This window comes from Brassica napus, chromosome C5 (assembly GCF_020379485.1).
Source record: "Brassica napus cultivar Da-Ae chromosome C5, Da-Ae, whole genome shotgun sequence".
Taxonomy (NCBI): domain Eukaryota; kingdom Viridiplantae; phylum Streptophyta; class Magnoliopsida; order Brassicales; family Brassicaceae; genus Brassica; species Brassica napus.
The window spans coordinates 53389512-53416924 of record NC_063448.1 but is presented as its reverse complement, the minus strand read 5'-3'; the positions used below and the strand labels follow the sequence as shown (position 1 = coordinate 53416924).

Below are 27413 nucleotides of genomic sequence, written 5' to 3'. Positions count from 1 at the left end.
GACCTTGGTTTCAGCTCCCGTCCGCTTCGACGACTTACAACTTCGTGTCTCCGACGAGGTTATAGTCTACAAGCGCAATCCGACCAAATATGGTTTCCAGATTTGGGCCAGGGCGTTGGTGATTTGCTCGGTTGAGTCAGTCGGGTGATGAGGTGACGTGGAGACTTGGTGAAGGGTCTGTCATCCCTGTGCTCGGAAGGTCACTTGGTGGACTGAGTAGACGGATCTTTCTCGTTCTTTTGCAGGATTGGAGCGCTTGTTCTTGGATGGCTTTCATGGCAATGGCAGCTCGACTTTTTCTGGTTAGGTTCCAATGGTGGTCTCCGAATTACTTTGGTGTCTCTAACTTCGGTCATAGGATTTTCGAGGCTTCGGTAAGTTCTTGCTCAGCCTTTCTTCCTATGCGGCTCGGTGCTTAATGTCAGTGAAGTAAGCAAGCTTGGGGAGATCATCATTCTCCAGCTACTCCGGTGATGACACACAAAGAACCGGCATCCAAGGCAACGAGGTAAACCCCGCCCTTTGATGTGGTTTCATCATCGGTTGAGAACGGATTTTGATAGTCTAAGGATCACAGAGTGCTCTAGCGGAAGGTGTCGGTATGGCGGGCGAACGAAGCTAGCGGTGTTATGTGTTGATTTAGATATTTTGTTCGAATCAAGCTTGTAGACAACACTTGAATTCCCGATTTTTCGGATCGATTAATGATAGTAAATATTAAAAAAAAAAAACTTCATTGTTAAGACAAAAATACTAATAGTCTTTCATTATAATATAATTACTTAATTTTTAATTTTTAAAAGTAATGCACCATTTAGTCTATACACACATTTAGAGGAGTTTTCATGAATTTCTCAGAAGTATTCAAATGGACAAAATTCATGACAAACTTTGATCTAAAAATCCATTGGAGGGGGGAGCTCTATAAAATAGGACAGTAACGAAGGGTTTATATAGTTGTCTAGATTTTTTAATTACTAATATATGATATTAATGAGTTTCTGATAAAATGGAAATAAAGTTTTTGAATGTAAGATACTCCGTATTAGACCAATCAAAACAGTAACTTTTATGAGATATTAGACCAAAGAACATTAGAGAGAAAACAAGAAGATTAATTAGATCAACTTCATTGTTAAGATGCTTAAACGAAAATAACAATAACAGGTTATTATAACATAACTACTTAAATTAAATTTTAATTTTTGAAATAATAAACCACTCAGTAATAGACACATGTTAAAAGGAGTTTTCGTGAATTTCTCGAAAGTTTTCAAATGATAAATTCTCATGACAAACACTCATCTCTATCACTTGAAGTTTTATCAATGGACATGCTCTTTTGGTGGAAGTTAATTGATTAAATTATAGCCATAGTATAGTGGGGTTAAGACTTACAATGATAGTAAACCCATCAAGAAAAAAGCGTAAAAGAATGCGATAATAATAACAGTGGGTGACAACACAAGACAATTGAGCCCCACGAATGAATCGGAGCATAAAACCAAAACAAGGGCACACAAAAAAAGAAGAGTGAAAAGAAGATGTTGTTTGATATACATGAAGATGATTACAGAAACGAATTTGCAAATGGTGTGGTCCAATTTAAGCTTCTCGTTATGTACACCCATCAATCCTTTTCTTACTTTCTATCCCTTGAGACCATTAACTGAAACTCCAATACTATTATGTAAGTGCAAATAATGGTTGATCAAAGTTCAGCTTTCATGTGTGATGGTACTTGGTTTGATGGACCTGCATAGTACAAAACTCCACGTCTCAAATTATAGCCTTTCATATAAAACGAAACGGAAAATAATATATTGGTTAACTATCCAACCTTGAAAACTAGTTGAATGAACTTGGTTCGGTTCACGGATTTGGTTTTGTGCAAACCCCATATGAATAATGCTATGTAAATCATCTTCAGAATATGTTGAAAACTGAAAACAAAATAAAGATAGGATCAAGATTGTTGCAAATGGAAATGAGGATTTAAATGTTAAACAAAGAAACTGTTAAAAGAATAAAGACCTGAGAAATAGAGTCTGTCAAATGGGTAAGTGTTGGTAACTGAGAATTGAAGCTTCTACTTTCAGAAGTCTCCATAGGGTTCATTATGTTATTGGAAGAATCATTTGGGTTCAATTGTAAAGTATGACTATGATGATCAGCCAATAAGATATGAGATGAAGATTCTAACTGAGGTACTTGCTGATTGTTGCTTGAAGGAAATATCTGTCAGAAAACAGAACAATATAGACACACACGATTGGTCAAGAAATAAATTATTGTTATTAATAATTGTCAATTATAATTTCTTTATTAAACGTTATTTTCAATTTGTGACGGTGACTTACATCCTTTGACATGAGAGCGTCCATGTTAAAATCCAGCCTGGTGTTCACTGACGATAACTTCATTGACAAGAACTGCCATTTATTAAACAATTAAAGAAAAGTTTTCGTAATCGTGTAGTGATATAAAAAAAGTGATTATGAAATAATGGAAAGAGTTTAAAGCGGACCAATGATCTAGTGGTATTACCTCAACTTGTCGTTGTAATGATTGGACATAGTTTATAATTTCATCCAACATCAGTGCTTTCCCAGTAACCTTTTTGTACAAAAAACAATTAATTTAATAGCACAACTAAACCACCACGACTAAAAACGAATCAATCAGTAGTTAATCAAATTAACCAATCAATGAGAATTACTCGCACCTTGTTGCATCCAGGGACGAGTTCTTGAAGCAGCTTCATTCTCTCGCTTATCTTCTCTCTTCGAACCTTTAAAAATGAAAATAACAACATGTAAATAATGATTAGTCTAAATAAGTACATAAACATATCACTTCAGTAAGAAAAATATAAATTTTACTGACTCGTTCTGCGAGACTGTGACTATCGGTGGCTTGGCCACGTCGAGCTCTGACATGGATGAAGTCTTTGTATGGATCAAGAGACTTCGTGTTCTCTCCATTTTCTTGTGACTTTCTGCTTCTCTTTGAATCAGAATCTTCCTTCCCTTCAACTTCCTAAAACATAATAATAAAAAATTCACATTTTGAAAATATTCTGACTATAAATGTTTTAATTTTTATAGAAATTATATGAACCTTTGATAAATTAGGAGATGGGGAAGCGGTGGAGGGAGAATGCTCCTTGGATTTGGCTTTTCTTTTCCGGGAAGATTCACCGGAGGATTCGCCGGCGGGAGGCTTGAGAGCTGAGTTGCTCGAGACACGTGTCATCTCCCCGTTGATTGACGCTGTTTCAGCAACGGGTCCGTTGGTTCTTCTGCCGTTAAAACTACGGCTTCCCAAACACGAGAACCTCGCGGCTCTCTCTGCGAATCTCGAATCGCCGGAAAATGCATCCAGCGGCGGAGAGCTCATCATCGGAGCTGCGTAACAAGACCCGGAGCCGTTTCCGAAGCTCGCCGGAGCTCCGTAGATATCGCCGATGTTTCCCAAATCACCTACGAGCTCTCTGATGACGTAATTCTCTCCGGCTCCTCCGCCGGAGAAGTTAGATTCCGACGGTGGTGGAGACACGAGTGAGTTCAGAGCTGACCCGAAGATGCTCTGTTCCGTTGACTTTTCCCCAAAAAAGCAATCACGCGGAACATTGTGAGTGATACTCTGCTCCAGTAGATGAGTCTCCATTGAAGCCCAGTTTAGCATCGCCGGAGGAGAAGAAGAAGACAGTGACGTCATCTCAGACGGATGAGAAAGTACTCCTGCGTTCATAAACAGCTCGTTGTCCATTGAGCTCAAACTCTTTGTGTAATGAAATAAAACTAAGCGTACAGATCTTAATTCAGATTAAAAAGAACTCTTATAATCAAATGTGATTAATTAAACCAAGATCAGAGAGAGACAATAAAGTTGGCAATTTTCCAAAAGCTAAGAACAGAGAGGAAGAGGGGGGGGGGGAGCTCATTAAAGGCAGTGATGAAGGGTTTATATAGTTGTTTTAATAATTTTTATTAATATAAAACATTAATGAGTTTCTTATAAATGGAAATAGAGTTTTAGAATTAAAGTAAGTAGAATTTTCTGTGTGCTGGGCCGTAACGGGTGGAATTCGTGGGTTAGGAGCCGTGTCTTGAAACCCGATCCGGACCCGCGGTTAAACCGGTAAATCCGGTAACCTAGAAAAAATCTGGTTTGCGTTTTATAAAAAACTCAATATTTAGAAACTCACAAAAACTACTATAACCCAGAAACCGATACCGGTTGAACCAATAAATAACTTTTACTTTTTTTTAGTTTTTAGATTATATTTTATATTCTAAGTTTTCAATTAAAAAGTTAGATGCTGACAAAAAAAAAGTTAGGTTTTCCCTTTTCAGTTTTATATTTATGATTTTTAGATTTTGATGAAGATTTTTCACTGTGCCACTTAAAGAAAATGAAGTGAACGATGATAGAGAGAACCAAAACTAGTTGATGTGATTTGGTGTTAGTTTATTTCCGTTATTGACAATTTATTACAATGATCTTTTTATTTTAGTTTATTTTGAATTTGAAGTTAATTTATTATTCACATTAGATATTTAAATATTTGTGAATTATATATCTTGATTTTTTTTAGATGTCATAACTCTTACTTTGTTACATAAAATTTTAAATAGTCTAAACTATTTTTTTTGATAGTTTGTATGTCAGATGAAAATGAAAATATAAAAACTAAAGTTAAGTATTTGTTAAATACTTTTTAAACATAAAGTATATACATATCCAAACTATTATTTTATGTTTTAAAAAATATTTATAAAATATTAAACTTTAGTTTTTATATATTTATTTTCATAGCTAATATATTATTATATAATAAAATTAATTGATTTATTAACTCGCGGTTCACCCGCGGTCGACCCAGCGACCCAGCGATCCGGTAAATCGTTCGGTTTAGTGTCCGGGTCGGGTTTAAAAACATTACTTAGGAGGAGAGAATTTGCTTACGTTAAACGATACGAATCTCTAGTGAAACATGTCTTAGAATTACGATATGTTTTGCCGACAGAACAATCTAAACTATTTCTAACAAACTAGTTTTTGACGAATGTGTTTGTTCCCCTGTCGAAGATCCTTAACCATCGCGGGGTCTTTTGTTAATTTGTACGTGTCGAGGGGTCTTTTGTTAATTTGTACGTGTTGAAATGTTTCTTTGATGCTCCAAAAGCTTGTGATCAAATCAAAGAAAACAAACCCTTCATTACAAAACGTACTCATTACCCTTTTCTAACTAAAACGATGTTATATTATTTAGGAAAAGATGGCAAATTTTAATATATATGCGTTTAATATATTTTGTTCTCTTCAGAAAGCATGCATATACGTTATGCTTAGGCAAAAACTAAAAAACTATGAACATAACACAATTGGATCGGGTCTCGTATAGTGTTCCAAGCCTTACGTCACGCATGATGAAAAGAAATGCTCCTTAGTCCAATTTCGATTGTTTAGCAACGTGGGCGCATCTGTAAGAGTCTGATGCCCACTGGTCTGGTAATCAGCTGGATCTTGAACTTCTAAGCCCATTAATAAATTAAATTTTCAATACTCGTTTTTCTTGTTAAAGGATTTAAGGATTCCAATATTCGTTGTGAAGCCATACAAAACTTAAATATCCTATATATTATTTGTGAAACATTACGACTTCTTTTTGTAGCCACGTGTTTTCAATACGATGATTTTTAGAATTATTAGAGAAATATGTTGGTCCATCTAATTATATTATAAGTTTTTTATTAAACTAACCATAAATTCATTATTAATGTCATTTATTATTTCCTTAAATAAGGATTACGGAATTGCCTAATGTGAATAAAGTATATATGACAATTAATGATTTTGAATAATAAAAACCTGATAAAAAAAATAATGTATCTTCTATCAAATTTTTTTAATTTTAAACTATTAAAATAATTTAAAAAAAATCACAATAACCATATTATAAAAATTTAGATTTTTCTGTATATGTTATATTTTGAATTTAAAAAAACGACTATAAATTACTAAAACTGCTAAAAGTCTCACATTCAAATTTTGCGATCCATGGTTTAAAATTTTTGTTATACGAAGGTCTGGTAAACCAAATTCAATGGTAGGGATGGTTTAAACTTTCGAAGTAAATTTTTGTTATGACAAAATACAAATGATTACAAAATCATATAAATAAAAGACTAATTTAATTAATCATTCAGATTTAAAATATATATGTATATATATCATTCTAAATTAAACTATAAACCATATTGAATAAATAAATATTTTAATTTCAAAATTTACTTTGAATAATTTTTTTTTATAAAAGTTTTGAACTAACATTGATAAATTTTTAAAAATTATAAATTACTAAAATTATTAATCCCACAATGAAAATTTTATTATCAGTAATTTAAAGTTTTTGCAATTAAAGATACATATGATAAGAAAAATATATGAGTAAAAAACATCATTTAATAGACATTAATATTAAAAATATACTATGTATGTTAATATCATTTAAATTAATTACATATCCTATCAAATTTTAAAAAAAAATTGTTTGGGTTAATAAAATTAATTTATACGTTCGCACCAATTTAATTATATATTTAATAGTTACTGATTTTTAATTATTCAATATATATTATTATTTCATAACATGTAAGAACATATAATACATAAAATAATTTATATATAATGTTTATCCCGCGGATCTTAATCTAGTCGTGATAGTATATGCTCAATGCTCTACAAGAAGTGACATTCGAAAATGAATGAACAAATCGTCATTAATTAGATAAAATCAAAATATCATGATAATATAACATAAGAAAAACACACATACATACACCTTCTAAGGTAGATTACAGCTATTGGGTTTGTTGTAGATAAGTTAAGAGCTACTTTTGACTTTGTTTAAACTTGAGGGGTTTTTTTTTTGATAACTCCTATCGGCTGAACATGAGGTTTTTAGAGAACATGGTTTTTCGCTCCTTCCAGGATTAAGGTGTTTTGTTTTAGTTTTGTTTTGCATATGTACATTTTAGTACATTTAAACAACACGAATAACGAAATATGCTTTTCTTATTGACTCGTTGGAAGACTTTCTTTTGTGCATTATTGAATATCAGTCCCTAATAATTTATACTAAAAATAGCAGAATGTTCACGACAAGCATTGAAATTTGAAAATTAGAAATATAAGTTATGAAATACTAAATAACTCCTTGACTCTTGGCATCCATATAAGATTTCAATAATTTACAAATACATAATTTAGGTCGTATTTAAATTGCAATAGTACCGCAGCCTGCATGAAATAACGAGCATAGACTTTTTTTTTTTTTCCATTTTTTATTTTATTAATGGGTCTAAGCACATGATCCAACAAAACAAACATAAAACATAAAGCCCGACACAATGGGCCCACATAAACTAAACCCGAGCCTAAAGCACAAGCCCACAAACCAAACGGCTAAACACGCGTCCAACAAAGCTCGCATGCCTGTCCACTTGTTGAAGCCCATCCCTTTCGAGAACACGCGTCACCTGATCACACCACCGCGACCGGCACCGAGAAGACATCGCCGGCGAAGACGAAACCACCTATAGTTTAGACGGAGCACGCCGGAAACTGAGACCATCTCACCCATCTGTTTCGCCTGGACTCTTCAACGGAGAGCTACATCGAGACTAACTCGAGAAGAACTACGCCGGAGTCAGAGAAACGACGCGACCAAACTCCACCATAGAGGCCAAACCGATAAAACTAAAGATCTCCAACCATCGATCTACACTCCAATAAGACATCAATCATCTACGATCGATCCAAAAAATCCACACGATTTTCAGATCGAGAGTCGATTGGACATAGCAAACCCAAAAGCGTAGATCATGAACTAGTTCCGGAACAAACCGGAGAAGATGCCGGCGAAAGGACAGTGCTATCAGAGTCACCGCTTTCCCGGGGACGAAAGCCGGCGAAACCGGTGCTGTAGAGCCACCGTTTCCCGGAAACAAAGCTGGCGATAGCGGTGTAGAAGAATCACCGCTTCCCGGAAACAAGCTTGCTAACCGGAGATAAATTTGGTAGAAGCTTCGGTTGAGATTTCATCTCAATCCTTCCTCTGTGTCTGATTTTTAGAGAGAGGACAGAGCAGAAGGAGAGAGAGAGAAACGTACAAACTTACGTTAAACAACGAGCATAGACATTCATAGAAAAACAACTTGTCACGTTATTGTTATTACAAAGTATTATTATATATTGTCACTTGTTCCTTACCTCATTTAGAGAACTCTTCATACCTACCAAATTCCAACTTTTTCTTCCCGTAAATTTTATAAATTTGGTCGAAGTTGTGGTTCTCTTTAGCTCTAATTAACATCAACCGTCGAACAAACAAATACATTTTTTTCTTTTTGTAACTAACAAATACATATTGAAATCCTCATCTTTAATTTTTTTTAAATATATTAGTTGAGCAATATTATTTCGTCCAGTGTACCTTGTTTACTGTTTGATTTAAATTAAGAAAATAAAAACTCGAATCAGCATTCACGTTAAAATATCGATAGATGGGTGAACAATCGTCTGAACCAAGTAGGATTATTTTTGTGCTCGTTGTTTATGATGCCTTCATAATTAAACTAGCGAGTCTTAACCTCCTAAGAGTCTAAGACATTGTTTTCTAATACCATCGTCTGATATCCACCGGTAAAGAGCGAGTCTTTGATTTAATTGACCGGTTATCAATTTGAACCATAATACAATTATTTAATAATGCTTGGGCTGAACGAGATTATTCGCATATTAGAAGTATATAGTAATAACTACGTTATGAAGAAGACGCTGCTACACCTTTCCCTTTCATGAAGAGGCAAAAGAAATGGATTAAAGAGGATAGGGACTAGGGAGACAAAGGTGAAAGGCTCTATGGCCCTACGCTTCCGTTCTCAATCAATCTATCTCCTATCTCTCCAGACCTAAATTGACCCTACCATTTTCATATTCCCGTTTTTATCTCTATCACGTGTCCTCTTCTCCTCTAAAGTCATTTCTCTGGATAATTCTTTTTCATATTATCTTTGTAAATATTTTTAGCGACAAACTGATTATTTTATCACAACCCTCTTTTTTTTATGTGGGAGTGAAAAAAAAACTGAATGCAAGACGAATCTGGCAGTTTCTAAAAGTTACCGTCTTAACCAGTAAAACCTAAATTACACATATGAGATTAGTATTTTTTATGTTTTTAATCAATTAGTTAAATGGCTTTTCTGTCGGAATTCGTTTTTACTAATTCGTATATTCCCATACGTTATGGAGTTAATTACTGATTGGGACTTATCGATCCACTTAATGATAAATAAAAAAATTGGTATCTCAAACTTAATTCTCTTATAACCGTTTTGATTAATTTGTTTTTAAAAAACTTTTTAGTTTTTAGTTTTTTTTTCTTTCTAATCAAATAGAATCAGGCGTACCATTAGCATGGAGCATGGAGCTGTTGCTTCTACTAATTAAAATACAAATTAACCACATAAATATTTGTTTCATATTTTCTAGTTGATAATTTATTTGTCAATATGAATGCATTAGTGCATTATGTTAGTCTGTACAAATTAAGACAATGGTTAAAAGATTAAACTACCATATATTAAGCAAATAATAATTCCATATTTAAATTCTACACGAACGCGTGATATATGTAATGTTTCCGTAACGTGTTGTATTATTTCGCGGCTCTTTATCTTCTTGCTTATTTTATTCGTAAAATTTTACAACTCGCTAACGCCAATATAATTATGGTTTGGTTAGGCTCTTTGCTTGACAAATTAAATTAAATTTCCCTTCTCGGTCGAGAGTTTATCAGGACGCAGTGACCAAGTTGTAACGTGTGGATTTCAAATTAAGATAAGCATCTTTTTCTTTTTTTGGTGTAAATGTTACTCCTTTCGTTTATGTTATTCTTTAGTGCATAAAAATTAATAAATTTACTTTTCTCTAAAAAATGGTTTAAAATATATAATTTAAAAATTATTTAACTAATATATTATAAAAATGAGTACAACATCTAATTGGTTGTTTTCAATAAAGTTAAAAATAACATAAAAATATCAAAACATCATCTATTTCAAAACAATAAAAATCTTCTAAAATATCATATATTATGAAACGGAAAAGTAAACCAATTCCGAAAATGTGAAAAATATATCTTATACCCTATACGGCTGTTAACCCAAGGTCGAACATTGACGTACAATAGTTGATGAAATGCCCATTTTTTAACGTATCATCTTTTTAAGATAACTGTTTGTCAGTTATTACGTATAATCTTGCCAAACTACATAGCCAAAAATGTTGTTGCTAATCAATACTTCACCACCAGAGAAATAAATTATTTTTTTTGAAGGTTAGGAAAAACGACAATATGGATATTTTGACTTAAATAATATGCATGAAATCCTCTGAGGTGAAACTAGGTTTCAAAATTTACCAAGAAAAGTGTAAAAAGTTCTAATATCAAACAAAACCGTTGAGATATGCCATTCTTTTCCTAACCCGTTTAGACACTAGCCAAGAAATGGTATATATCCCTCCGGTTCTTCCATTTTCCCACCAGTACGTGTCTACCTATAATATATACTTGAATTTAATTATTTCCTAATACAAGTACGTGTCTACCTATAATATATGCTTGAATTTAATTTAATTATTTTCCTAATATTTCCTAATATTCGCTTGTTAAGTCCTATAAATAACTAGCTTCTCTTCGAATATTCGGAGCCCAACTCCTGTTCCTCTTCACGCATTTTTAGTTATAGTTCTCTCCTTTTATAAAAGACACCCTTTGCTTCTGTCTTCTATCTCTTCTTCAAACCTAATATTTTCATTTCCTCTTTGACTCTTTCTTCTTTTGTTTTTGAACACATTCAGAGGTTTATTAAGTAATGGGCTTCTCCAGAGCAAAACGTGTCACCGATCCACTAGCCGACGAGGTCAGGGCTCGTCTCGTTGGGTGCAGCTTCAGCAGCGGCAGCGAACACACCGGCGACGGTATCGACAACTACGACGATGATTCCCCTTGTCTTTCCGATCTAGTCCAAGGGTTCTTGGAAAACGAAGCTAACCAGAACGTTAACGAGGAGCCACGCTGGTGCGACAGCGACTCGGAATCATACTCAGATTCTGACTCGGAGCGAGTCGACCTCCCTGACTTTGCGGAAGATATTGCGAAGATTCTGAGGAACACTCTCGGGGAAGACAACTACGGACGAATGGTGCTGTTTCATGTCGCGAGAGCTATGGAAATGCTGCCGTCTCTGGGATCTGATCAAGAACAGCGTGCCGTTTTGCGACGTAAGCTCATGTCCCTTCTTAGAGGGTTCGGACACAATGCGGCGATCTGCAAAACGAAATGGAAATCCTCCGGCGGCCTCACCGCCGGTAACCACGAGTTTATCGACGTCGTTTACACGCCCGCCGCCGCCACCTCGCCTCAGACCGTACGTTACATCGTCGATTTGGACTTCGCGTCGCGGTTTCAGATCGCCAGACCGACGGCACAGTACTCGCGTGTGCTTCAGTCGCTTCCGGCGGTTTTTGTCGGGAGAGGGGATGATCTGAAGCGGATCTTACGCCTCGTGTGCGACGCGGCGAGGTTGTCGCTTAGGAGCCGTGGCCTCACGCTTCCACCGTGGAGAAAAAACCGTTATTTGCAGACGCGGTGGCTTGGTTCTTACAAACGCACCGTGAACTTAACGCCATCATCTCCCGCCGTTAACACCGTCATGTGTCGTGCCGTCGGTTTCGATAACGCCGTCGGTGACCGTCTATTTGTGCAGACTCGATAATTTAAAGAATAGAGCCACGTGTCATTTTTTAACTCGTAATTTTCCTTAATCCTAGAGAATAATTATTCATTATTTAAAATTTCCTGTTAACAAAAAAAAATGCGAGACAAAACAAGTAAATGAAAGCCAGAAAAATCCAGATTTTACGTAGAAGCAAATGTATTATACGCGGAAAATGAGCGTCGTACAGAAATCACAAATGTTACAAGCAATTATAGAGTGTGACAAGGACCTATAGAAACCAGATAAGGTTTTTTTAACTTTTAACTGAACGAGAGTCAGAACTCAGAACTGGATGTAGTTCAGTGAAAAGACAGATCTGATGGACGTGAAGATTAATGTAGAGGATAACATATTATATTAATTATATGCCAACGTGGCATGGACACGTTAATACGTAGTTATCGCGTGCATTGAATGTGACTTGGCGCAAAGAAGTCACGTCCAGGTCTAGGCGCATGGGTCTGTCGTGTAGTATCGACCACACCTGATAAAAGCCAGGGAAGATCGAACAAAAGTAGGATAAAAATTGGAGCACGTGGAACAAGATAAGGTTTATCTGTATTTTAATATTTAGCCGAATATTCAGTTTTTCTTTTTCAGACCACATTTTATTACCCACAACTGACGAACCCTTGTGTCTGGATATTATTACGATTTATATCCAATCGTTAATAGTTAATACGATTTTAAAATACTCAGATGGTTCACTTATGCATTAATAAATCATGTGATGCTGCAAATCGAATTGTATACTTCCCAAGAAAGATTTTAGGAGGTCTAAAAGATCACGACTCATGAGCGGAACGAGTCATTCCTTATAGTTTTTTTTTTCCGTCTGATATTTTATTACAAGATCAAAAAAGTTACATCAGTCCAAAACAAGTTTTTGGGAAAACGAAAGGCCGATAGACAAGGCAACATAACACCCCTAGGCCTATACATGGCCCACCAACTAAACCATCTAAAAAAGAAAGTAGTTCCAGCACCGTCATCTTCTTGTCCACGTGTATTGAAAAGAAAAAATGGAAACGACACGCGTCAAGAACATCAAACACCTCCTCCAAACCACCGTCGTGAGATTCAAGCCGGAGCTTTCCATTCACCGGAGACGATCCACGCGTCAAAACTCGAACTGCCGAGGACACGTGTTGCTTTACGGAGAACCCACCACCAATCTCCACCGACGGGGAAGTCTTTCAACTGATTCCAGTAAACCACCGGAAGTCTATCAAACGGATGATGAAGAAAGCCTCACTCAAAGCGATCTTCCCAAATATTCTAACCGCACACCAGATCGACGCTTCAAAGAAAATTCAGTCATCTACAATCCACCCAACATCAAACAGAGATGTGAGAAGAGAGACGGTTGATCGAGTAACCAACAGAAGCGTCAACCAACGATAACCGGGAATCCCGGTGAGAAGCCACCGTCGCCATCGAGAAGAGCGCGACGCGGAAACAAAGCCGGACAGCTCCATCAAAGTGAACGCGAGCCGCTAGAAACAGATGCCGGATATACTCGTCAAACCGACTGAGATATACCGGAGTTACCAGTCACCGAAGAAGAACGGCGACAGACAAAAGCTTCATCTCATCTTCTTCTTCGTGAAGGATTTTGAGGAGAAAACGAAGAAGAGAGAGAGAAGCCCCCCATAGTCATTCCATATAGTTTGGTCGTAATTGATCTCATCTGCTCCACGATAATAAATTTAATGTTTATGGACCTAGCTAGTCAAATTTTCAAACGCCGCTGAGAACAATATTTTTATATATTACGTCAAACTATACATATTTACATGTTGATATAATATTACGTTGATACATGTTGCTGAAACTTTTTTCTTTGATACATTCTTCTTAACCTAATTATCAACCGATTAACTTAACTATTCCCTTTATATAACAAATCTGGTGTCAACGATGAATAAAATATTGACTTATTTTAATTAACCAATTTTCAACAATCGTTCGTTTCTAAATTATCACTACTTGGCCAGTCTGGGCTTGTGCTTCGGCCCAAGTGATTTACATGGTGGACCATAACAGATGATTGGTTCACCTCCTGGCATTAGTCGGAAGATATTCCAAACTCGGGTCAGGTAGTGTGGTACGCTTTCGGGCTAGTCCACTCTGTAGCACTAAGTGCGTTCCTCCCGGAGCCGACCGGATCAGCTGATAGGGTTTATCAAAAAAAAAAAACAATCGTTCGTTTTTGTTTTCTTACGGTTATTTTTTCAGTGTGTGAAAAATGCCCCCCCCCCCCCCCCCCCCCCCCCCCCCAAATAACTCTGTCGCTTGAGAGCTGAGATCTAACTTTGCTTATTGTTTTGATTTCCCAAAGAAGAAAATGATGCAGTAAGCTTAACGGTATAGAATGAACTGAGATTCTCTGATAGATACCTAAGATCTAGTGATGATGATGTTCATATCTATCAGGTTTTTTAGATTGCTGAAAGAATATGGTAATAATGCATGGGGTTTAGTTGATTTTCTTATCTATTTCAGTAATCTTACAACCTAAACAAAATGGATAATAAACAACCCACTTATAACTGAAATTAGAGCAGTATATGTATATACAAAGTTGGTCAAAAATAAGTAAACATTGTCAAAAGAAATTTCCGACCATGCACATAGAAACATTTAGTTATACGTTCTCTAGTTAAAATTTCTGATATTTCCACCAATTATGTAAATACACTCTTTACGTAAAAAATAAAGAATATAGGCGGTATACATTCTTCTCGGTTTTCTACCTTTTTTTTTTGTAGGCATAAGTATCAACGGTTTTCTACCTTTTAAAGACATAAACATCAGAATACGTGTGTGACCAGGAAAAAGAAAAAAGGAAAAAGGAAAAAGGAAAAAGGAAAAAGGAAAAAGACGAATAAAGAAAAATAGGAATATAAAATAAAAGAATTGGCCTTTGGAGAAGGATAGAGAATTTGAAGTGGCCCAATGAATGAAGGGGCAGTCAAGCTGTGGGGTCTCTCACCTCTCCACGTTTTTTATTTTCAATTGTCTCTTCGTTTCGTCTCGCCTTCTTTTACAATTTTTCTGGCTGTCCTTTATTTAATTCTAATGATTCTCTTGGGAAGCAAACGAAAGAGTGATAGTTATACATATAATTTGTTCTGTCAACAAAATATGGAGTATTTTCTTTCTCTCAAAAAGTCAATGTTAAAAAGTCATAGTATTTTCTTCATTGCCGCGTGATTCGGCCGACGTCCTACGGAATTTTAATGTTTGGACCGACGGTCCGGTTAATAGTTTCGTTTGTAGCTTTTAGGCTTTTGGACCTCATGCCTTTTTTAATTATGTATTTAGATCTCGGGCTGTGTACTCTGGACTTGGCCGTTTTATTAATTAAAAAAAAACCTTTGGAAAAAAAAAAACAAGTTGCACTCAACACTCATACAAGCCAGCCAAAACCAGACTATGGTACACTCATTGGAGAAAATAACTAGCAATAATGTTCAAAAAAGTTATACTCTCTCCGTATCACTTTAAGTGGTTTTTAGAAAAAAAATTGTTTCAAAATAACGAATGTTCTCACTATTTTATATAGAATTTTTATATCATTTGAATTTTGTGATCAATTATAAAATATTATTTTTATTGGTTAAAATAGTTTATTTAATGATATTTTTATGTAACCAATGTAAATTATATAAAAGTTTATATTTTCTTAATCCATGTGAAAAAACTTTTAAAACCACTTATATTGATACACAAGGAATAACTAGTAAATACTAATTGAAATTTCATTCTTAACAGTCTACAAAATAGTTCATTGTTATATAGTTGTAGTACTCTATCTATTTCAAATTAGTTGGTCTTTAAGATTTTTACTCATTTTTGCATTAATTAAAGCTATTTCAATCAACAAAAAACATACAGTAGAATACAAACGGACAAAAACACTAAATAACATTAAAATTTTGCATAGAAATTTAAAAATATCATTTAAATAAATATAAAAATAAAAATTTAAAAAATCAATGAACTGAAACAGAGAAAGTAATAGCTAAGAAACATAAGTTCAAGGATTGTCGTCTAAACGTTAAGAAACATAATAGCTAAGAAACATAAGCTCAAGCTGCTAATATGATAGCCATAAAGATTGCTTGCAGTGTGTTCAGGGAGCGACGATATCAATCCTATGTGGCTCAAGGTGGACCACAGTGGTTGTCCTCTCTACTCGAGGTAGAAGCAGGGTAGTAGCTTCATGCCGGTATCGCTTAAGGCTCCCTCACACAGAGACTCCATTCGTAGTTCGGCTGGGGGCCAGTCTTCTTTCTTGCGGGTTTTCCCTTCTTTCTTTAGCATCTATTGATGTTCGTATCTTTTCCCCATTGTATTCAGGTCCAGTACAGTTTACTGGCCTAAACGTTTGGTTATTTCACTTCAATGAAAAAAAACTAACATAAGTTGTCTTCTGCTATTTCCTCAACTTAGATATTGATAATATGATATACTGAGTTAAAAAAAGTAAACAATATTATAATCATAGGAAAATGGCTGTATGCAAACTGCAAAGTTCAAATAGTTCGGAAAAAACTTTTTATACCCTTGTTAAACATTTAAGTGTATAAAAAATTCCTATGTAAACTAAATAGATTATCAGCTCATATATTTTATTTTAAGGCAAACATAAATATTATATACGAAAAAAACGAGCTAGAATTAATTATACAACAATGGTTTTCTGGAGGAATGAGGCTATGAGGAGATTAATTATATGCGAAACATTAACATACACATACATACTCGAGTTAAATCCTGATCATCAAGTTGTGAGGGTTTTTAATTTGTCTTCCAATCACTTGAAGGAGTCAAGTGGGTTCTCCTAAAAATGGGCAAAATGAGAACAGTATATAGGGTTTGCTTCAACTAGCAAGCGGGCCTATTTTATATCCCCCATTTAGTATACGTTTATGGATCGTTTGGTTGCTTAGATTCTGACTTCAAACCCCACTAATTTATTTGCCCGGAGACTCTTCACTCCATTTATGTAATAGATATTCTCCACGCCATTTACGTATAGATTCATATATTAGTCTTCTTTTTCAACATGGTGTTGGTCAGATTTTGAATCGTAATCATTCGAATGTAATTTGTTCACTCTCTACAGGGCTTTCATATGACAATCATGTAAACGTAAAGTATCCACGATAAGTTTTGAAACCAATTCTCACTTATCTGTGATACACGAGGGATACCAACTCTATGGAGTATGAAACATGTTAAGGTTCTTTAGATACTTTTAATTCTTAGACAAAAATTAAATTTTATTTCAAAAATATTGCAACGAACGAACTGATAACAAAAGCTTTATAGGTTGGTTGTAAAAAGAGGAGGAAACAAAACAAAAACATATGGGTTGTTGGAAAGAAAAGCACGTGTCAAATGGGCCTCCTTTATGTATGTTCCGAATAACATAATAGTATGACAATGATATTGAATTTTCTCTCAATTATTGGTCTTGTCTTATATCTTACAACACTTCAATTGGTTTCCAAGTACGTCCAAATCCAATTAATGGTCTTCTATATTGATGTATGTTTGTGACAAGTTTATAAGATTTTCGGCTTTTGAAGTATGCATGGACTTACAAATCACTAATACACCGGTCAAAAAGAGATTTGTTTAAACTTCTCGTCGTGATCGTGTTTAAGACCTTCAAATACAATATGAATATTAATTTTCTAATAAAGAATATTGAATACCCATCAGCTACGACGTGCATTCAGTATTTAATATCTAAATCAACTGTAGATCTCCACAATGAACTATCGAAATTTTACACGGACGCTTCCTATTGAATCTTCAATCATTATGAACTCGCTGATTGTTCAACATATACGGAATATCAACATTCCCCCGACAATGGCGAGGAACTATCGGAGTTCAAGAATAGAAAAACTACAAATATATGTCAAAAAGTACAAATATTTTGCCACATGAAAAGTGTAAATACATATGTTCATATATACAGCAGGTATCTTTTTATATATCATATGTACAATATTATTATCAGTATTTTTTATACTTGTTCATCACTACTTACATTCCATTATGCCAACAATCACAATTGTCCAGAATTTCTACTGTATAAAATGGTTAAAATCTCGTCTTGTAGATTTACATTATACGCATGGTACAAAGCTATTTGTATAGTATAGAATCGATAGTTGTAGTGTTGTACAAATAGCTACACATACATTTTAAAACTTCTTGTTCCGGTGTGCAAGAGATTCAACTACTTTGTTACCAACCAATGTTCTAGATAGGAGCGTTGTTATCACTCACAAATAAAACAAAAATAATAATGTCAGAAAGCAAAGGTGGCTCCGCAAGCAGGAAAAAAGAAGAAGAAGACAGTACGAAGATGATAAGGGCATTGGATATGGCTAATTGGTGATTTATGACCAGCACTCCAACTAGGCAGTTGTAAGATTCTGTGCGTTTGGAGATGAGTGGTTCCCACTCCTCTGAAACACGTAATTATATATTCATACACGTTTCTAATTTCAGTAGATCAGCTTCAGTTCGAACCTAACATCACTGTTCTAACCTTGATTATTTCTTTTCACGGACGTCGATCGCCTGCCTTTTTACCGGCATAGAATGGTTGAATAATTGAAAAGTAAAATTATTCAAGAATACACATTAAATTTTAATGCGAAAATTTAAGTTTTCTAATTAATACAACCTAAAGTGGTAAGATATAAGTATATAACAATCGTAGTAAAAAACATTCAGTTTTCGTCACAAGTAACTTAGTTTGAAACAATAGTAGAATTTGGAAAACTTTCGCTGTTTCGTAGTTTGGTGGAAATTGTTGTTTTTGGTCTCATGGAAGTTTTGACTTTGCTTTCCGACGGTGTCATCTTGTTCCGTAATAGAATGTTATTAAAGATGGTGCAAAATGAAATCTCGAGAAAGAAGTTAACTGCAAGACCTTTAGCGGGTCTTAGTCAACGTTCTTAATTCATCCAATCACGCATCGAAAGCTATAATAAAACTCGTTTCTTTTTTATTTTCATCTCTCTTTTTATTAGACACACAACAACACAGCGGGTGGAAAAAAAACGGCAGGGGTAAAAGGGTCAAAAACGAAATAGAGTGTGAGAGAGTGTCGGAGCGATGAAAGAGTACAATGGAATCCACGCGGAAAGACAGCTGTTCCCATATTGCCATGTTGGAATAACTCTATGGGTCCCACTACTTGACTCTCTTCTTCACCATCCAGAGACGCCAAGCTCTTTCTTTCGCCTCTCTCAATCTTTTAAACTTCTCCGCCGCCTTCACCGCCTCTCTATTCAATAATTTTAGTACATTCTTTATTGATACATTCATTCAATCTACACATTTTTGTAGTAATACGTACTGTATTACTCTATAACGATGGTGGGGAAAAGAAAATCTTATAGGTCTATCCAGGAATTTTAACATCACGCATATGTTTAAAAAAAAAAAAAAAGAATTTGTAACTTTAGTCAATAGACGGCAAACAGGACTTCATAAATAATTAGAAACAAGATCGTTCATTAAAAACAATACAAAATATGCAAAACAGGCCAACAAATATAGATTTAAAATTAAATTACGATGATGTATTTGTTATATTGTTAATTTTAGAATAAGCGAGACTTTGGGTTTTTCTAACGAGGGCATCTTCATCCTCACTTCATTTTTTAGAAGAAAAAATGAAGTAAAAATGAATATAAAATAAGAAATGCTTCAACTCAAATCTATATTCACTCCATAACAGAATTTACTCCATAAATGGAGTAATTTATTTTTTGTTTGTTCATCACTTCATTATGAAATAGAAAATAGAGTAGGATCAGAGTATATTTACACCATATTCACTCTAAAATGGAATTTTACATTGGAGATTCTCTGACTGATTTAAAAATAACACTAAAGTTGGAACCCTTATTCATGTGAAATCCTCACATAGTCTTGGTAACCACCATCTTCATTTTTCATGCTCTCCACGTTAGGTATTAAAGACATTGCTTGATATTTGCTTTCTTTTTTGGTAAGAAAAATGAAATAAATAGTGAGGAATAATTAGAACTACAAATAACGTGTAATGTGAGTTTATGAAAGACTGTAGTTCAAAAAAAAAAAAAAGAGAGACTATTCGTGTCGGCTGTAGTTTGACACCTTAGTCACGACGTGCTGCATTATTAAAACTCTTAAATAATTTTCAAAATTTTAATTACTAATAACTATGTATAAACAATGACGTGTTCTAATTCGGTGCAGGCCACAATTTTATAGTACACTACACTACAACATTCCTTCTCTTCTCTCCTCTCCTCCTCATATATTTATTATTATTACTCTCTCTCTATCACAAAAAAATATCAATGAGAGAATTTAATTCAAACAATTAAACAACGTAATCCGAGTAAAGTTTGGTGAGTACCCGGCGGTGGATCCGACGGAGATGGCGAAGACCGATGCATTCGATTCGGATCCGACGGCGATTGCCAAAGCCAAGGAACTGAAGCGTGAGATGAAGAAGCTTCTGACGAACATCGAGGAAGAGGATGGTTTGAGCGTTCAGACAATCGATCAGTTGCAAGAGGCTCTGTCCGCGTTTAAACAAGCGACGATGAGGAAGATGGCGAAATCTTCTTCCCTGGAGATGCTCGAGACCATGTCTTGTCCTGAGGAGTTTCGTTGTCCTCTGTCTAACGAGCTCATGCGTGATCCTGTGGTTTTGGCCTCTGGTCAGGTTAGTGACGTCACATTTTGATTAGGTTCTGTCGCCTGTCGGCAAGAACCAAAAAAAATACTTTTAATTGAATTATTGTTAGTTTGAACCTATTGGAATCATTATCTTGTTTGATAATATTCGTACAAAATCGGGATTATAAATGAAATTTGAATTGAAATTTTACATTTTTATGTGTTTGATATAATATTCATACAAATGGAATTATAAATGAAAATTGAATTGAAATTTTTACATTTTATGTGTTTGATAATATTCATACAAATCGAATTATGAATTTTACATTTTTATGTGTTTGGTAATATTCATACAAATCGAATTATAAATGAAAATTGAATTTAATTTTACATTTTTATGTGTGTATTTTTGCAGACATATGATAAATTATTCATACAGAAATGGTTAAGCTCAGGGAACAGAACATGTCCCAAGACACAGCAAGTTCTGCCTCACACGGCTTTAACTCCTAATCTCTTAATCCGTGATATGATCTCTAAATGGTGCAAGACCGTCGGGTTAGAAACGACGACGTATCAATCCAGCCTTGTAGACGAGGAGAAAGCTGTGACTAGATCAGACCGTGAGATATTCAACTCCTTGCTCTGTAAACTCTCCTCTTCGAACCTTCAAGATCAAAAGTCTGCTGCGAAGGAGCTAAGACGTCTGACCAAGAAAGGCACCGAGTTCCGTGCCCTTTTCGGGGAGTCTTCAGACAACATCACCCGCTTGGTGAACCCTTTGCTGTTACATGGGTCTACCTTGAACCAAGACGAGCAACTTCAAGAAGATGTGATCACGACCTTGCTGAACGTTTCCATACATGACGACGGCAACAAGAAGCTCGTCTGCGAAAACGCTAACGTGATCCCTCTCTTGATCGATGCGTTGAGGCGCGGAACGGTAGCAACCAGAAGCAACGCAGCTGCTACTGTCTTCACTCTCTCCGCCCTCGATTCGAACAAAGCGCTCATAGGCAAATCAGGAATCTTGAAACCGCTTATCGATCTTTTAGAAGAAGGGAATCCATCAGCTATCAAGGACGCAGCCGCAGCGATCTTCACTCTCTGTATCGCTCATGAGAACAGGAGCAGAGCGGTAAAAGACGGTGCTGTTAGGGTGTTAGGTAAGAAGATCTCGGAGGGGTTGAATGTGGACGAGCTTTTAGCTATACTAGCGATGCTTGTTACTCACTGGAAGGCTGTGGAGGAGCTAGGCGAGCTCGGTGGGGTTACTTGGCTGCTGAGGATCACCAGAGAGAGTGAATGCAAGCGTAACAAGGAGAACGCGATTGTGATACTGCATACTATATGTTTCAGCGACAGGACAAAGTGGAAGGAGATCAAGGAAGAGGAGAGTAGTCACGGGACGATAACAAAGCTTGCGCGTGAAGGAACCTCTAGGGCGCAGAGGAAAGCAAATGGGATCTTGGATAGGCTGAGAAAAGCTATGAATCTTACTCACACAGCTTGAGAGAATATGATTCTACAATCTGCAATGTAAATTATCTACACTCCATGCTTTTTTTTTTTTAATTTGGTTTTAAGAATTTTTGTAAATTATTCTTATCTCTAGGATTTGAATAATAATATATATATGGTTTTCCGTATATGAGGTTGTATGTAAGTAGAGGAAATCTGTGTGAATAGTTTTTTTTTTCGTTTGATGTTTTCTTCTTCTGAGGAATCAATAAAACTTATGTTGGCATTATTCAGGAGTGAATTGGTTTGGTCAACAAGTAACTGTGTAGTTTTCTGTTTTGTTTTGTATGAATTGAATACATATTAAACTACATAGAAAGGCTGTCATGTCGTGTTCTTCACAACACGCTAAACTAGAAAACAAATCAATATTATATTCCACTCTCTCTGGACAGAAGAGTTTATTACAGAGTCGCGAGTTTCCATTATTTATCCTGTAATGTGATCTCTATAGCCCTATGTCATTCTTTTTTTAGAAAATGCAGTCATTTTACTAATTATCTATAGCTAAAGTACAACTGCATCATAATTTAGGAAGGAAATATACAAAAATTGTAAGAGTATTCAGAACTATACGTCAAATATTATAAAGGTTGAAAAGGCATGTATGAAAGCAATGATAAAATCACATGTACTTGGGTGTGTTCGATTGCTTGGAAGTTAGGATTGAATCACGACATTGTCACAACTCGTGATTCGTAATAATTAGGGGATCTGAAGAAAGCTGGAGAAAATTGGAATATTAAATAGTTGGAGGAAGGAATATGGAATCATCCTAAACCACTCTTTGGTGTTTGTTTCCTCACCCAACTTTCACAGATAAGGCCAAGCAAAAGAAAGAATTCGATTCTTCCAACCTTTTTTTATCCACAAGAAGTAACGTTTTTTACAATAAAAGTACATCTTTATTCTACGTATGGATAAAAGAAAAAGTGAAAGAATCCTAAGAATCCACGATGGTGGGTTTACTCTTTACGTGTCCCCAATGGAATCATATACAAGGAAAATCGTTTTTCTTTTTTATCTCTCTATCTATTCAAGTACCCCCAACATATCCGCATGATTACTAGGCAGAAGAATTGAGTGAGAGGTCTATTCATTACTTTGAAATTTGAATGTATTCACTCCATTTGCATAATAAGAACAATAATTATGATTATCGTAATCACTACTTTACCTTTTTTAACAAAGAGAATCCGGAATTATAACTCACAATCTCTTCGGTGGGGTGATAAGGTTAAGTAATGCAACTCTAGCTTTCATAGTTAATTGATAACTAATCACATTTTTCTACCACACGTGGCGTATGAGATTGCAGAGGAACTGCGTTATGGTTATAGAATAAACGCAAAGGCCCCATTGTGTGCAAAATAAATATATATACAAGGTAAGAGTATCTTACACTTGAACCATTGGCTAGCAGAAAACACACGAAACTGAAAACGGCAACTTCAAAAGTCTGTTTTGTTCAAACACTGAGTAGTTAAACTCAATATCTCTCCCGCTTCATTGTGTGTATGTTCCAGGCCCATCTGATCAACAACCCGTTTTGTAAGCCCAGACGTGCTTCTCTAGATACGCAGCCACTGCCTCTTTGATAGCCAGATTTGGAACGAGATTGGATGGGTCGAGTTCCTCACGCGTTATAGGATCAAACTTTCCCACCTGTCAAGAGGTTTAAACGACCAAATCTTATCATGAATCTAAAAAGTATAAGAGAGAGATTAATGCTATAGCAAAGAGCGATGATAATGCCAACCTTGTTAATATGTTCAAGGATTGCTGCTCTTTCATATGTAACCCCACTTGGAGAAATCACAGGATCTCGGAATATCTCAAGAGTAATGTTGCAACACAAGTAACCTGGAACCTGCAAAAAACACGACACAGGATGGTATCGACATCAAATTTTGAATAGAGGAAGGGCTGTTACAAAATGGCTTTTGAAGAAAAGTTAAACGAACCTCAGTTGGTTTGTCTTCTTCAGCAGCTTTCTCAAACACTCGATCAAGAGCTTTCAACTGATCAGTATGGGAAGAGTAGTCTTCTTCAGAGGACTCTTCTGTTCGAGACATATCTAAAGCACGTTGCTGATTAAGAGCAGCCACGCAAGTTTCCCTAAGACAAACATGAATATATTACCATAAAAGCCACACTGCCACAGTGAAGCATAGTTCCACGTTTGCAACTGGATTAAGAAAAGAGACATAACCTACTTCAAACTATTCAATTCCCAAGAGCGCCCCGCGGAAAGCAGTTCCCACTCCATGTATTTTGCTTTTGAAAGCTCTTCCCATATTTCTTCAACCATATATCCTGTTGGATTTGCGCCTCTTCCAAAATCCAAAGCCTACACGAATCGTAGCCACATGAAGTTATCAAAACCATTGTTCTATAAGTAGCTGATGATTTCAACAACTTAACCCATATCCCTCATGTTTTTTCTCACAAAAACTAACGTCCATAGCATCCACTTACGATAGCATTCAAAAGAAAAGGATAGACACTCAACTAATCCCTTGGAAACGACACTACTAAGGTCTATATTATGACGTAAAAAAAAACCATTTCCACTGTTAAATTAAGAAGAAAAGAGGATGCATACCCTTTGCAACGCCTTGACTCCATCAGCATATTCTTCCTTCTGCAATAACGCAAGTCCTAGCATGTAGTGTGCCTGCCACATAGAACACAAATGTAACAATCCTAATAAGAGGGAGAGCCAAGAACGCAAGAAGACCACCACAAAAAAAAAAAAAAAAAAGAATCAAAACCTTAACAGAATCGTGGTCAAGCTGAATAGCTTTGCGACAATCCTCTTCAACCCTAGTCCAATCCCTGAATTTGATGATGCCAACAAAGACGAACTCAACAGGCATAAGAACTGATCAAGATACATAACAAAACATACATACTTTCGCTTCATGTGGCAGAGAGCTCGATTAGTCCAGTAAACAGGAACCTTCGGTGACAACGTTATCGCCTATACAATCCACACAAACCAATTGTATATATATTCTTCTAAAAGCCGAATATGGATGATATAATTGCGCTTTAATTACAATTAAAATCGAAAACCCTAAAACGATGAAAATGAGAGAATCGGAAGTGAGAAAAAGCTTTTAAGTGAGCGATCGTGTTACCTCTGTGTAAGCATCGATGGCGGCGCCGAAGCGTTCTTTCTTGAAGCAGTTGTTGCCGTCTTCCTTTAACCGCTCGGCTTGTTTCGCCGCCATGGGGGAGACCGCGCCTGTCGCCATCTCTAAGACGATTCGATCGAAACGAAGAGATTCTCTCTTTTTCCTGCTACTCGACGGGAATCTTCTCCTCCGTCGGCGCGTGCGTAGAATCTCTCCTGGGAATGAGTGTGTAGGAAACGAGACGAGGCCGCGAAATTTCTCGAAGGGAGGGGAAAGGCAAAAGGTCTTTTTAACCGGGTCAGCCCGACGAGACTTTGGGTAAAATCTGAATGTGGCATAAACGGCGTCGTTTTTTTCCTTGGGATCTCTTCGTTTCATTTGATTTAGTTTGCATTACATGGGAGATTTTTATCAAACAATTTACATTGACCGAAGAACCGGTTTATAATTGGGAGTTGGGACTTGGGACTAGTAACTAGTAAGTAGTGATTAATTAAAAATTTTGACCAAAAAAATTTAATTACTCTCTCAAGTCCCAACTCAACAAAAAAATTTAATTACTAATCCCAACTCCCAACTCCCGGTTATAAACCGGGTCTTTGGTTTGATGTAGATTGTTTGATAAAAAGCTTACATGTAATACAAATTTTATATTAACCTAACCTACAGGCTACAATTAACGTAAAGTTGCACGCAGATCAACAAGTTTTAAGAGTAAATACAGCGACGACCAGTGAAAGTCTCTTGTTACCTGAAGTTGGATGCGCCCGATCATGATTTAACACTTGGTATTTTTTAGAATTAAGAAATACAGCGACGACCAATGAAATTAGGCAAGATTTCATTAGTAGCAGATGGACATTAGTAAAAAAAAATATTATCTGCTAATAAGCACACTACAAACAAAATCATTTTTTTTAACAAGAGACATTTATTTGGAGGCAAATATATGAATATATATACATACCAAAAGAGAATCGAAGAGAAGAGACTTCGAAGTTCAAGCAAATAGTACCTTTTTTTTTCTACTTGTCTCCTTGGCTCCGACCTAGCCAATCTATTGCTAACAACAACATCCAATTGAGAAGCACGCTCAACAATCTCTTTCCTCTTCTTTGTGATCAACACATTGTGAGCAATCACCTCACGTCTTGTAAGGCCATCTTCAAAGCTACCGTGCAGCAAGCAACTTCTTGTTACAAAAGTATAGTAACTGCAGTTACCATTTACAGTTATGCATGCCATTATGCATCATAAGCAGATGTATGTTTTATGCATGTTCATTATGCATCATAAGCAGCTCTTTGGTATTATGGACAACAAATTACTTGAACCCATTTGGAACACGAGTGAGGAGTTTTGTGTGACCCATACCCACTGTTTGGCGTCAATACATATCCTTTGAACTTTCTTTGAACACGCGAATCAACACACATTGGCCTTCTCCAGCTTTCATGCAATTCCATTAAATGAATGTATAAACCATTGAAAAAATTAGGCATGGGCATAATATCCGTAACCCGAAATCCGAACCGAAAAACCCGATCCGTATCCGGTCCGAAATTTAAAAAATATCCGAATGGGTATTGTAAGGTAGTACAAAACATATCTGAATCCGGAGTGTTATTAACCGAACCCGAACGAGTAACCCAAAAAACCGAAAAATCCGAAAAGATATCTGAAGAAACCGATCTGAATGTCCAAAATAATATACAATATAATTATATGAAACATGAATATGTACTTCAAATCCAATTTCATATTTATTTTGATATGTTATCTAACAATAAGTATTTAAAATTTAAATAACTACCTTAAATACTTAATTATATATAAACAAATATATATATCTTATGTTTTACTTTTAAATTTTAGATTTTATTTCGGGTATATCCGAACCTAGATTTTATTTCAGGTATATCCGAACCGATCCGATATAACCCGAATCCGAATGATATATGATTACTTTATGGGTTCTATGATGTGATACAAAACCGATCCGAACCCGATATGTTATATTCGAACCAGACTCGTACTTGCAAATTTACTAGAATGAGACCTATGAGGTGTTATAAAAAAGAACCGAAATCCGAAAAACCCGACTCGAACGCCAACGGGTACCCGAACGCCAACGGGTACCCGAACGCCAACGGGTACCCGAACGCCCATGCTTTTAAAAAATCTT

The 27413-nt window shown here is 35.7% G+C and overlaps 4 protein-coding genes across 4 annotated transcripts; 2 read left to right on the top strand and 2 right to left on the bottom strand.

Annotated features, from left to right (window-relative positions):
* Positions 1-1422: 1422 nt before the first annotated feature.
* Positions 1423-3975, bottom strand: LOC106452917 (transcription factor bHLH62). Its single transcript, XM_013895109.3, has 8 exons — positions 3121-3975; positions 2887-3039; positions 2726-2791; positions 2548-2616; positions 2361-2432; positions 2035-2238; positions 1841-1943; positions 1423-1755 (listed from the first exon to the last, which is right to left on the bottom strand). Exons 1-8 carry the CDS (start codon positions 3769-3771, stop codon positions 1712-1714), a joined length of 1362 nt encoding a protein of 453 aa, XP_013750563.2. The 5' UTR covers positions 3772-3975; the 3' UTR covers positions 1423-1711.
* A 6788-nt stretch (positions 3976-10763) lies between these two features.
* LOC111206589 lies at positions 10764-12002 on the top strand. Its single transcript, XM_022703854.2, has one exon. It carries the CDS (start codon positions 10950-10952, stop codon positions 11850-11852), a length of 903 nt encoding a protein of 300 aa, XP_022559575.1. The 5' UTR covers positions 10764-10949; the 3' UTR covers positions 11853-12002.
* Positions 12003-20138: 8136 nt separating this feature from the next.
* LOC106401284 (U-box domain-containing protein 9) lies at positions 20139-22317 on the top strand. Its single transcript, XM_013841770.3, has 2 exons — positions 20139-20610; positions 20983-22317. The coding sequence occupies exons 1-2, from the start codon at positions 20320-20322 to the stop codon at positions 22078-22080; spliced, it is 1389 nt and encodes a 462-aa protein (XP_013697224.1). The 5' UTR covers positions 20139-20319; the 3' UTR covers positions 22081-22317.
* A 1130-nt stretch (positions 22318-23447) lies between these two features.
* Positions 23448-25514, bottom strand: LOC106402184 (E3 ubiquitin-protein ligase CHIP). The gene is made up of 8 exons (XM_013842868.3): positions 25232-25514; positions 25004-25071; positions 24863-24926; positions 24694-24765; positions 24305-24438; positions 24053-24206; positions 23848-23958; positions 23448-23753 (listed from the first exon to the last, which is right to left on the bottom strand). Exons 1-8 carry the CDS (start codon positions 25346-25348, stop codon positions 23625-23627), a joined length of 849 nt encoding a protein of 282 aa, XP_013698322.1. The 5' UTR covers positions 25349-25514; the 3' UTR covers positions 23448-23624.
* Between the last annotated feature and the right edge of the window lie 1899 nt (positions 25515-27413).